This window comes from Molothrus aeneus, chromosome 25 (assembly GCF_037042795.1).
Source record: "Molothrus aeneus isolate 106 chromosome 25, BPBGC_Maene_1.0, whole genome shotgun sequence".
NCBI classification, from domain to species: Eukaryota; Metazoa; Chordata; class Aves; order Passeriformes; family Icteridae; genus Molothrus; species Molothrus aeneus.
The window spans coordinates 5477697-5489095 of record NC_089670.1 but is presented as its reverse complement, the minus strand read 5'-3'; the positions used below and the strand labels follow the sequence as shown (position 1 = coordinate 5489095).

Here is an 11399-nt window from a genome sequence, read left to right as displayed (position 1 = left end):
AGCCAGCATAAGAGCCCTGTTTACAGAAATGATGCCTAGGTTAATATTGCAAAAGACTTCATCAAAGCCTGTAGTCGCTACTGAAGCAGAAGGGTCTGACCGTGGGCCATGAGCTGACCGGGCTGCGCACACAGGGGATGAGCCGCAGCCACGCGGCACCGCCCTCCGTTTGACAAATTCTGGTCTCAGCCTGAGGTATGAAACTAACTTTCTGCCACCATGGCATATTTGAAATAATGAGCAAAATCAAACTATTATTCATCTCTAAAGCTGCACATAAAACCTCAATGCAGCTGCTGTTTTAGGGAAAAAACACTATTCGAGTGCTAAGTAAATATTGCGCTGTGCATTTACCTTATGGGCACTTTTTCTGAGCTCATCCAGCTGCCAGAGATTATTATTTTATGCATGTTTATTCATGTGGAGAGGATGCAGAATGATATTGCTATATGTTTCTGTCAGTCTCAGAGAAATCCAAACTGGGATCTCTCAGAAGCAGCTCTAGATCTAGAGAGGTAAAGCAAAAGCCTATCTGCCATCACTGGATTCTAATTAATTAATGGCTTTTAAAAGGTTTTTTCACCACCAGCACTTTGTACATAGGTGTAGTTTTCCTGAAAGGTTCACACTGAGCTCTGCTGTGATACAGAACCTTTATAGGTCTCTATTTTGCTTGGCATTTGCAGTTTTTCCTCCTCGGCACGGACTGAGTGACCTTAGCAATTGCCAGCAAGGGGACTCCATATGATGAAAGCAGGTGAAAGGGAAAATAAGGGCGGAACTAGGTAAAGCCAATTCATACCTCAGAGGAGGTGTGGTCCTGTCCTCTACCTGGCTGTGGTCACAGTCTTGTGAAATATAAAAGGAGAAGGCAGTGGTTTCTTAAACAATCTGGTGCCAGGATCCTGTAGTGAGAAGGAAGGGAGGTGCTGGAAGAAATGCAAAGCAAGAAGTCAAGAGTGTCAGCTGGGAAAGGTGTGGGACTCACCAGTGCTCTGAGCCTCAGGAACACCATCAGCTCTTCCCTGAAGGCCTGTTCGCTGGGCTGAGGGTTGCGTGGTAGCTGCACTCCCTTCCCCAGCAGACTGGCTGAGAGGAGAACGGAGCTATCATGTCCCAAGGAGAAGCAGCAGGACGCGGCACTGCCAAGCCCCAGGACCAGGGATGGGCATGGATGGTCCTGCTGGCTGCAGTGGTGCTGCAGGGGCTGACGCTGGGCTTCCCCTGCTGCATCGGTATCTTCTTCACGGACCTCCAGCAGGAGTTCCAGGCCAGCAACAGCGAGACATCATGGTTCCCGTCCATCATGGTGGCCGTGCTGCACGGAGGGGGTGAGTGATGGCAGGGAATGGCCTCCTCCACCTCCTGCCCTTGTGCTGTTGGTGGGGGGATGTAATGAGGATACTTTCAGCATTTCATTAAAGCGGGTGGTGGAAGGGACTGGCTGTTTGGCAGTGCACAGCACTTCCAAGACAGTTGGATCTCACAGTCCAAAGCTAAACGTCCACAGATTCCATGCTCTCTTTTGTCACTCTCAGAGTCAGCCAAGATCCTTGGTCAAAGAAGGCAAATCCCTTTCTCAGCTCAGTTTTTCCAGATCAGCAAAAACATAGTTATTTCTCACAGAAGCTCTTTGAATAAGCCAGCACATAGTGCTGGAGCTCCGGTGCTTTCTTGGTTCATCTTGTCCACGAGAGCACATCTCCTTCCAAATGCCACATGACAGCTCTGTTCTTTGTGGCTGAAGAGATGCCAAAAGCTGAGCTCCTCAGGGCTGCCAGCTGAGGCAAAGCCTTAAAAGCAGCTCCTTGGGTAGTGGCACGGAGCGCACACCTACGCAGGCATCAGGGTGGATGTGAGCAGGGCTGGATCAGTGCAGAATGTGGGTCAGGCAGCACCTACGGCTGCAGGGCTGGAAGGATCATTGTGCTCTGTGGATACTGGAGTGAATCACTGGTTTTCCCCTCAAAAAAAATATGGGAGCAGCACAGGGCAGTGGTCCCAGATTCCACACACAGATGTGGGGATTCTTTTCCTGCAGAGAGAAAACCAAATCCCCAGCAGCTCAAGGACTTCCCAATGAGTGGTCTGTGCTTTGTGACCCATACAAATCCTGTGCTTATTTGATAAACAGACAACCCAAACCCTACCAGGCAACAGAAGGAAAGTTCCCAGTGTTGCCCATGTATCCAAGCTTCTCCTTGAGTTCATTCCTGCTGCCTTCCAATGCTGGTGAAAGTTGACACTACATTATAAAGCAAAAAAAACAACCCCAGAGCCCTGAGTCACACTGATGTGAAGGCTATGGCAGGTTCAGTCTGTACCATGCAGGATATGGCTAGCAGCCACCTGCATCGAATTGAGAGTTTGCACCTTAGCAGAAACAGCTGGGTCCAAAATATCAAGATGCAGATGGAAAGAGATGTCAGGGAAGCAACAAGGGGAGGAATCACCACTGAGAGTCAGCAGAAATAAAGTAGTATCCTCGGGGCTTGGAATCTGGAAGCTGTTGGGCATTCCCCATCCTGCTTTCCGGCCCCTGTGATCCTTCTGTCATTAGTGGGGAGGATCCAACTGGGACCTGCTGGCTCTGGGAAATGATCTCAGAAGCAACTTGGTCCCAGCATGTCCAGGAAGGACAGCTCTGGCAGTATCCACAAGAATGTCAATTATCCTGTAGTTTTTAATGAAGTAATTGTTGTGTAGGAGGCTAGAACCACTGTAAAAGGTAATACAACGACAGCCAATACATAGATCCAAAAGTTATAAATTAGATAAGGAAAGAATAGCTTTGTGTTGATATTCACAATAGAATTTGTCAGGGCACAGCCAGAGAGTTGTACTTTGCTTGCCAGTTATGTCTCCTATTGCAGGGTGTTAGAGCACAGGAGGATTTATTCTTTCCCCCAGTGGCAGGAGGCAGCAGTAACATAAACCAGAAAAAAAAAAAAACAACAAAATAAACAGAGATCAAAGCTTCCCTCTCAGGCCAAGCACATATGGCTTTTGCTGCAACTTCTGACCTCCTTTGGACGGGGCCAGGCTTTACTTGATTCAGGTTCTCCAGTTACATTTCAGCACTTAAATCTTTCCCAAAATTGCATGCTGTTGTCACTAGTATCTCTTAAAGGTGCCACTCTCTTTTCTTCACATTTATTCCTTTTAATTCAGAGGAACTGAAGGGGAAAAAATTTATTTGTTGCAAAAATTGGAAGAGAAAGGGAAATGGGCAGAGCAGCCTGTTCCCAGAGCAGTCAGTACTGGGAGAAGGCTCCATGCAGGAGAGCTATGGAAGGAAATGGGGAAGGGCACAGGGCAAACAATAGCTCATAACTCAGCCAAACATATTCCATTATCGGTGCTGCGTTCCTAGGTAAAAGCCATTAGTGATTATTTTGTTATAAGATAATTTGAGAGACCTAGGGTGCTACATCTGTGTCCAAAAGGGAATTTCGGGCCATTACAGGTTCCTGCTCCTAGATATCCATGCACACGGAACACTCTGCACTAACTCATATAAATGCAGCACTTTTGTTGATATTGTTGCAAAAGAAAGCACAAAAGCCCCAGGCAAGTGAGAAATAACATTTGAAACCCAGACAACAAGTAACCAGGAACTAATTCACAACAAACCCTTATGGTTTTTAGAGTCAATCTCATTCTCTTATATTGTTCAATTTATGCCTTCTTGGGCTAGTTAAACAGCAGTACCATCCTTAATGTCTTCAGCAGGAGGAAAAATAATCCAGTCACATTTGCTGGACACTTTTTCAAAGGCCAGTGAAGTCTAAGGTGAAAATCTCCCAAGCAGATCAAAATATAGACAGCTGCACTCCTAATTTTAATAATGTTCCACTGTTCACTTGACTGTGTGGATTTTATTTCAAACCAGATGTTGATTTAGGTCACAAATATGCCGCAGGTTATATTCCCTACACTGACTAACTCCTAATTCTGCAGCTTACAGTCATTTTGCATTTGCTTCCATAACCTTAAGTGTTCAGAATTGAGAAAAATGTTAATAAAACCTGGAAAACCCTGAGGATTCTTGAGGGAACAGGAAAAGAAACTACCTTCAGATCTTCTTCTCCCAGAGAATGCAAAGAGAAGCACCCTCCCACTGGCGGGCTGCAGATGTGATCTAATCTTTCCCTGCCCCAAAATGAAGGATGTTAATGTCATTAACAAACAAGTAATTTATCATAATCTCACGGAATTCACCAGAAGTCCATTTCCAAGGGTTTTAATGAAAATCCCTCACATCCTACTTGATGGTCAAAATCCCCGCAGATGACAGACGTCACCTCAGCCAACAAGCTGGCCAAGCACTTGGGAGGATCACAGAATATATTTTCTCTTCCCGTCTCCCCCACTACATTAAGCTGCTGGGAAAACCTTCAGGGTCTCTAGACTACATCATTTGATAATTGCAGCAATCCAGCAGGTACAAAATACTTCCTTCATCCCTAACAGCTTCCCTTTTCCTTCTCTACTTCCAGGGCCCCTGTGCAGCATCCTGGTGAAGCGGTTTGGCTGCAGGTTCGTGGTGATGCTAGGTGGGCTGCTCAGCGGGCTGGGAATGGTGTCCAGCTCCTTCTGCAGGTCCATCAGCCAGCTGTACCTCACAGCTGGCCTCATCACTGGTACGTACTAGAAAGCAAGGAAACTCAGCTGCTGTGCTGGAGATGGGAAATGAGAGAGCCCCAACTAAGTTGGTCACATTTTTTCCACTCATCTGTGAAATAGGAGAACTCAACAGCCTCCCAGCACAGCAGAAATCCTACAGCTACTAGACTTGGCCTTCACACCCCTTTAGCACACACCTCACTGGGAAGTGCTTCTCTCTGGAAAAAGCTACAGGTCTCCAGAGGGTAACATGGAGAAAAAGGATGTCTGTTCATTTTAGTAGCTTCTCAGCCTTTTGTCTTTCAAGAAGGGAGGGTTTTTGTTGTTTTTCCAATCTTGGAACATAATGTGTTGCGATAATGTCCTTCTCAGGTTCCCTGAGCTTGTAGTTCACCACTCCCAAACTGGGGGAGAATGGAGATATCTTTTCTAACAAAAGACCCTGTTGGTTTTGAACAGAAGTAACAGATGGGAACTCTTCCTTTCAAATATTTCTCCTATGTAACTGACGTTCAACTCTTGGTTTTTAAAAACACAGAGAAATTAATTCCATACTCTGTAACCATTCCTGCTGGATCTTGCAAGTTAAGCAGTAGCCACTGCTTACAGAGAAAAACAAGCAACTCCCTGAGCCCTGATGAAAGCATCAGGAAAGCAGCACTGCTCATTGCATGTATACATTGCACACATAAAACCCAAGCTTTTAATGAACAATTCCATAGTAACTTAAGAAGTGCACCATGTCCCAGAATAACATCAGTTTAGATCAATATATTAACTATACCCAAGAACACAAATAGTTTAATTTACACATAACATCCTTCTTCATCCTGGTGTGGGGTTTCTGAGTATTAATCAATTCCTGGGGGCTGTGTGGCCTGGCAGGTCAGAAAATGCTTCAATGGCAGATGAAATCATCTGTGGGTACACCCTGAATTTGGGCTCTTTTCATGCTTTAAGACAACAAAGAAAGATCATTTATTCTCATCTTTAGGTCTGGGATCATGTTTCAGCTTCCAGGCAGGAGTGACTGTGCTGGGCTACTACTTTGTACGGTGGCGAACACTGGCCAATGCTGTGGCCTCCACCGGTGTCTCCCTCGGTTTCACGCTGTGGCCGCTGCTGTCTCAATACTTGCTGGATGAGATGGGTTGGAGAAACACCTTCCTCATCTTTGGAGGAATACTACTGAACTGCTGTGTTTGTGGAGCCATCATGAGACCCATTCAGCTGGCATCAGGGTCACTTCCACAGTCTGCCAAGCCCAAAGAAGAGCCAGGGAGCAGAGCAAAAGAGGAACAGCTGCCCAATGGAGCATCGCCTCACCACCCCACACTCCAGCAGCACACCAAAAGGACAAAATGCTTCCAGATGCTGCAGAAGTACCTGGCTTTTGACATCTTCTGTCAAAACAAAGGTTACCAGATTTACACTATTGGAGTAACCTGGATGATGATGGGCTTTGCCTTACCCCATGTCTACCTTGTGCCTTATGCCATCCACAATGGGGTGGAGGAACGCAAGGCAGCCCTCCTCATCTCCATCATCGGGTTCATCAACATCTTCATCCGCCCTCTCACAGGGCTGCTCTCAGGACACAGAGTCTTCACAGGAAGACGCATCTACCTGTTCAGCCTGGCCGTGCTCCTCTGCGGGCTCAGCAATTTCATCTGTGTCATCTCAGCTGAGTTCAGCGTGCTCATCCTCTACTGTGTCATCCTCAGCATAGCCATGAGCGGCGTTGGGGCGCTCACCTTCCAGGTGCTGATGGATGTGGTGGAGATGGACAGGTTCTCCAGTGCTCTAGGGCTCTTCACCATCCTAGAGAGCACCACCCTCCTCATTGGGCCCCCGCTCACAGGTGAGAGAGGCTATGAAACCTGGCTGGGGGAAAGGTGGTGGTTTGGAAACTGGTGACAAGTGTTTGGGAGCATCAAGAAGAGGAATTAGGGAGTTTCCATACCCATGGTGTAGGTGAGTTATGCAAAGGGAGCAGTATAAAAAGTATGGTTGGAAAAGAATCATCAGCCTCTTTTAACAGCTGGAAAGTATTTCTACAGCTGCATCAAGATCACACTGAAAAAATTATTCACTTGGTATGTGACCTGATACATGTGGGAGCAATGACAGCTTTTTTCCAGTGGCAAGAAGCCAACAGGAATAACTACGAACTTTTTCACCTTTTTACCAGTTTGCATTGCTTTATCCATGAAGTGTCAAGAAATTGTGAACATCCCATTAAATGAATTATTTGTGTTCACAATTATTACCAGTCCTACATTATTCAAAAGTCCCACAGTAAAAGCTTCTGTTCAGTCTTCTTTCCAAGTTCTGGAGCATATTAATTTTTCTCTGGAGACAAGAAAGGAGCTAGTTATGACTCTCAGTCCAATAAATTATTCACAGTTCCCTCCAAATGCCACTAAGTGACCTGTCCAAGACACACCTGCTCCTGCAGTAAATTCAAAAGACCAACAAACAACAAATGTCAACCTGAGCATGTCAACCTCAGTTCATGCTTTAGTTTTCTTCTCCAGACAATGAATTGTGGCTACTCAGCAGGAAAATTTGGTCTGGTTCAATAATGTGGTGGTAACATGCAGTGTATTTCATGGTACTCCCTGCCATTAGCGTGTCAGTCATTTTTCTCAAAGAGCAAAAAAGGTCCCTTCTTGGTCATCTCTGACAGGAGCAGCAGATGGGAAAAAAAAAAAAGCACAGTAAAAGCAGCTCCATTTCTGCTCATAGTCCTAAAATTTGCTATAGAAAAGTACACCATGGAAAGAAATATCACCAATCTTGACTGAAAAATACAAGCAAATAAACATTATTCTAGTATTTCCACATTGATAAACAGCCTTATGATGATGGAAGGCATCATATATTTGGCCTAAGTATCACTTTTCCATCTCTAATATTAACATTAAATGATTCCCTTGATATCTCGTGTTTCTAAATGGTTTGTATTGAGGTCACTTAATGTTAGTCATAATCTTGCTGTGCTGTGAATTTCCTTATCCTTCATTAAACAGGATTAGAGACAAGTGTTCAGTTTGGAGACCTTACTATGTAAGTTTCTGAGCTATTTCTCTATCTAGTTGCTCTGTTTTCTGCCCCAGGATGTAATAGGGTCACTCATTCCAAAAGCCATAGAGTGGCAGTGACACAAGGGTCCTCTGCTGAGCAAACAAAATGAAGCAGCAGGTTGGGGAAAAAATACAATTTCCTTTCTTTCCTGACTTCTGTGTGTATTGAAAAATACTTTCTACAGAAGTATCACCTGACTTGTTGTAGGATTGACGGGGGGTAGCACGGTCGAGACGGATGGAGACGAGAGATCTCTGAAGCCAGGTTGTGGAACTTGGGGTTTATTGCAAAGGGCCTGGGTGCAGGGCCCTGCTGGGAGCTGCCAGCCACAGCTCAGAGCAGGACTGAGAGAAGAGAGGGGTAGAGAGGATGAGAGGGTAAGAGAGCAAAAGCATAAGAGAGTAAAAGGGGTAAGAGCGTAAAAGGCAAGAACTAAGAGACAAGAAGTAAGAGCTAAGAGGCAAGAGAGCGAAATTCCCGTTAGAATACAAGAAATGGTCTTCTGTGTTGAATATTCTGATTCTCACTCAACCAATCTAGTACAATATACAAATCCTATAGCATTTCCATACAGCCTATAAGAATCACTACATTACCATACTGTGTTACATTTTAAACCCTAAAAACTCCTGTCTTTTGTATATGGCAGTTTGCTGAATGATTCAGGTTTAACGTTCATGTAAATGAATGCCTTTAGTGCCTCTTCTCTTTGGCTAAGCTTTGACTTCTATTTCAGGTCTCCTGGTAGACATAACCAGTGATTTCCACTACGTCTTCTACACCTCCAGCTTCTTCCTGATATCAGCTGCATTATTTATGGGGCTCAGCTTCTGTGCTCTGCAAAAAAAAAACAAATTGAGAGAGGCTTCCAAAGCACATTTGGACAATCCCTCCAGATATCAATACAGTGAAATGTCAACAGAACCAAAGGCTGTAAATCAATCCCCTCCAGCAGTTGAGTACATCACGAGCATATGAAAATAAAGACGGGGGGAAAAGTGCTACACCATGAAGTGGTCTGTACAAGGCAACACATGGCCCAATACTGATGGCAGATCAGAAAAAAACAGTCTGCTTTCCACTACTGTCATCTTCCTTTTGCACTTGCATTCCACAGGGCCTTGTCAGACACCAAGACAGAGATCCAGATCATGGGCCCAGCACAGAACCCAGCACCAGCCAAGGAGATGAAGCACAAAGAGATCTGATCTCTCCTAAAGCAAACCATAGGATAACAGCCATGGGACCCAGCACCAGGAGACAAAAGCTGGGATAGTTCAATTAGGTTAAGTCACCACCTTTAAGAAGTCACTGGAATTTCACAAGCACATTCCAGTTGGAAGTGCTGGATAACACGTATTAATGGGTAGTTCTTCCCAAAGAAATATTGTTGCCTCATCTGAATATGCAATTTTGGTGCACAGGCTTCCTCTTTGCTTCCCATGTTGGAGGTGGCAAGTCAAACACTTTCCACAGGAAGTGTGTTATTATTTTCCACATCTCTAAATATTAGACAAAAGCAGCTGCATGGGTTGTAGAACTCAGAAAAATCTCTAGTAAGATCAACTATTTTCTCCTATGAAGCATACACAGGAATTCTTCATGCCAAGGACAATTTCAAAGCCTCAAAATTTAACTCCAGAGCCTCAAAAAAACCCCAAAAAACAATCCACCATGCCTTGGAGTGCCTACATTGTATAACTACTGATATCTCAAGTGCAGTTTAATATATCATAAAAGAGAATTCATGGCTCATGTAAACACACTTCAGCATTAACTGGAATCCATTTGGGGCAGGGAGGGTGATATCAGACCTAAGAAAAAGGATATGCATCCTTTTATAGGGCAAAATACAGAGCAACTGTAGTTCCTCTTTGTGGAGATCAGTTCAGCTCTTTAGTCTTAGACTTTTGAGCCTAATTACACCAGCATTCTCATTATGGAGAGCTTTGTACAAACATAACTTGTATTTCTTATAAGCGCAAGCAGAACTTAAAAAGAAATCCATGGGGAAAGCATATGAGAAAAGCCAGTGTTGCTGACTTTCTATCCATACAGCCTCCACTGTAAGTGGCATTCTCTGCCACATCCCTGGGATTTAGGCTTGTCACTGCTCAATGGCTGCTGCAGCAGCCTCAGCAGCAGCTCCCTCTGTTCATATTCTATGTCATCCCTGATCCAACAGATGCGGGTAACAGCTCATGAAGCACGTGGATAAGGATAACCCAACACATCAGAACAATCAAAAAGATGGAAGCACAAAACGGGAGTGAGACAGAAGAAGTAACAGCTTTCAATGGAACTGCAGTGCCTGTCTAAGAACTGCTATATCAAACTCAGCTGCAGTGCTTATCTGGAGAACTGACCTCTCACATTCCTAGTGACAAACCCACAGCTTTCATTAGAGCTCCCCAGACAAAACAAACAAGCCAATTAAAAAAAACCCACTCTGGATGAACTGACTCCAAGGTCTTCAGAGACTATGATGGCTTCACAGGTGGCTTTTACACAGAAGGGGCATCAGCCCTTCAGAAGGGCTCCTGCTCCCACAGCTCAGTATCTTCTCCAGTACTGCCCTGGTATCACAGACCCAGGAGGATTTGCATTTCCTGATCAAACCTATACTTAAATAGGATGGTTAGGGGGAGATATACTTATCTAATCTCTCATCACGTGTGTTTATTAACTTATGTAAGGCTTATGTGGTCCATAACTATGAAGTAAACAGAGACTGGTGCTTCTCAATTTACCAAAAGAGCCTGCTGTACATTCCTAGGAAAATGAGGGGGCTTTCTCACAAAAAAGCAATAAAAAGGGATTAAGTCCCAAATTTCTTCTAGCTATTGCAAATAAACAGCTAAGCAGCTGAACAGGCTGTCATTTTCTCTGTGTGTAATTCTTAAATTTTAAATTCTTTTCACCTTTCTATATTCCCTTTCTGTTCTCTTACAGAAATATGAGGTTATTGTAGCCCCAGATCCTCCCACTACTACAAATGTCCTGGGCAAAACAGGCAAGATATGGTGTAAGCTACAATCCACCAAAATTTCTCACAGGAAACAAAGGTTAGGTGAAGGAGCAATGGAAGATACCTCCTGCATGGAGCCAATTGATCCACCTGTAATGCTTTTGCTTGGTTGCTTCATAAAAAAGGAAATGTACTGGGCAAAACCAAAAAATCTTCACCAACTGAAGCTGACACAGAGATCAGCTCCTCCTACACCAAGGCAAAGATACCTGTTTTGATCATTTCTTGATTGTGCAAGATAATTTAGGATGGAAGGCAAGGAGAGTGCTTTTCAGAAGTGCTTTTTGATACTCCCAGACTTATCACTGGTGTCACTGGGACTTATTTGCAGGTGCAGAGGGAGGTTTCTGGGAAGAAAAACAACCAATTCACAAACCTGTTATTTTAACATTTCTCAAGTTGCTGACTGAAACCTTTAATAGAACTCAAGCCAGAAAACATGGTTGTCTCCCCTGGTTACTTTCCACAGACCCTTTAAAAGTAATCCACAACCTACAGGTATGAAGCAAATCCTCAGCAGACAAGAAGTAACATTTTATGCTGTGTTTCCACAGGTGAATACGATGTCTTAGTTCCCATAACAGAAAAAACAACCCTCTTCCTCTCCTTTCCGTGGGTCTCCTCTCCCATGCATATTTCCAACCTGAGCTCCAAGCTG

At 44.4% G+C, this 11399-nt stretch overlaps 1 protein-coding gene across 1 annotated transcript; it reads left to right on the top strand.

The window, feature by feature from the left end:
- Positions 1 to 141: 141 nt before the first annotated feature.
- Positions 142 to 8691, top strand: SLC16A5 (solute carrier family 16 member 5). The gene is made up of 5 exons (XM_066565737.1): positions 142 to 195; positions 1085 to 1331; positions 4500 to 4643; positions 5621 to 6487; positions 8450 to 8691. Exons 2-5 carry the CDS (start codon positions 1112 to 1114, stop codon positions 8689 to 8691), a joined length of 1473 nt encoding a protein of 490 aa, XP_066421834.1. The 5' UTR covers positions 142 to 195; positions 1085 to 1111.
- Positions 8692 to 11399: the final 2708 nt, after the last annotated feature.

Coding starts and splice junctions, on each gene's coding strand:
- SLC16A5 (XM_066565737.1), top strand. CDS start 1,112: ATGTCCCAAGGAGAAGCAGCAGGACGCGGCACTGCCAAGCCCCAGGAC. Junction 4,644..5,620: donor CACAGCTGGCCTCATCACTG/GTACGTACTAGA, acceptor TCTCATCTTTAG/GTCTGGGATCATGTTTCAGC. Junction 6,488..8,449: donor CATTGGGCCCCCGCTCACAG/GTGAGAGAGGCT, acceptor CTTCTATTTCAG/GTCTCCTGGTAGACATAACC.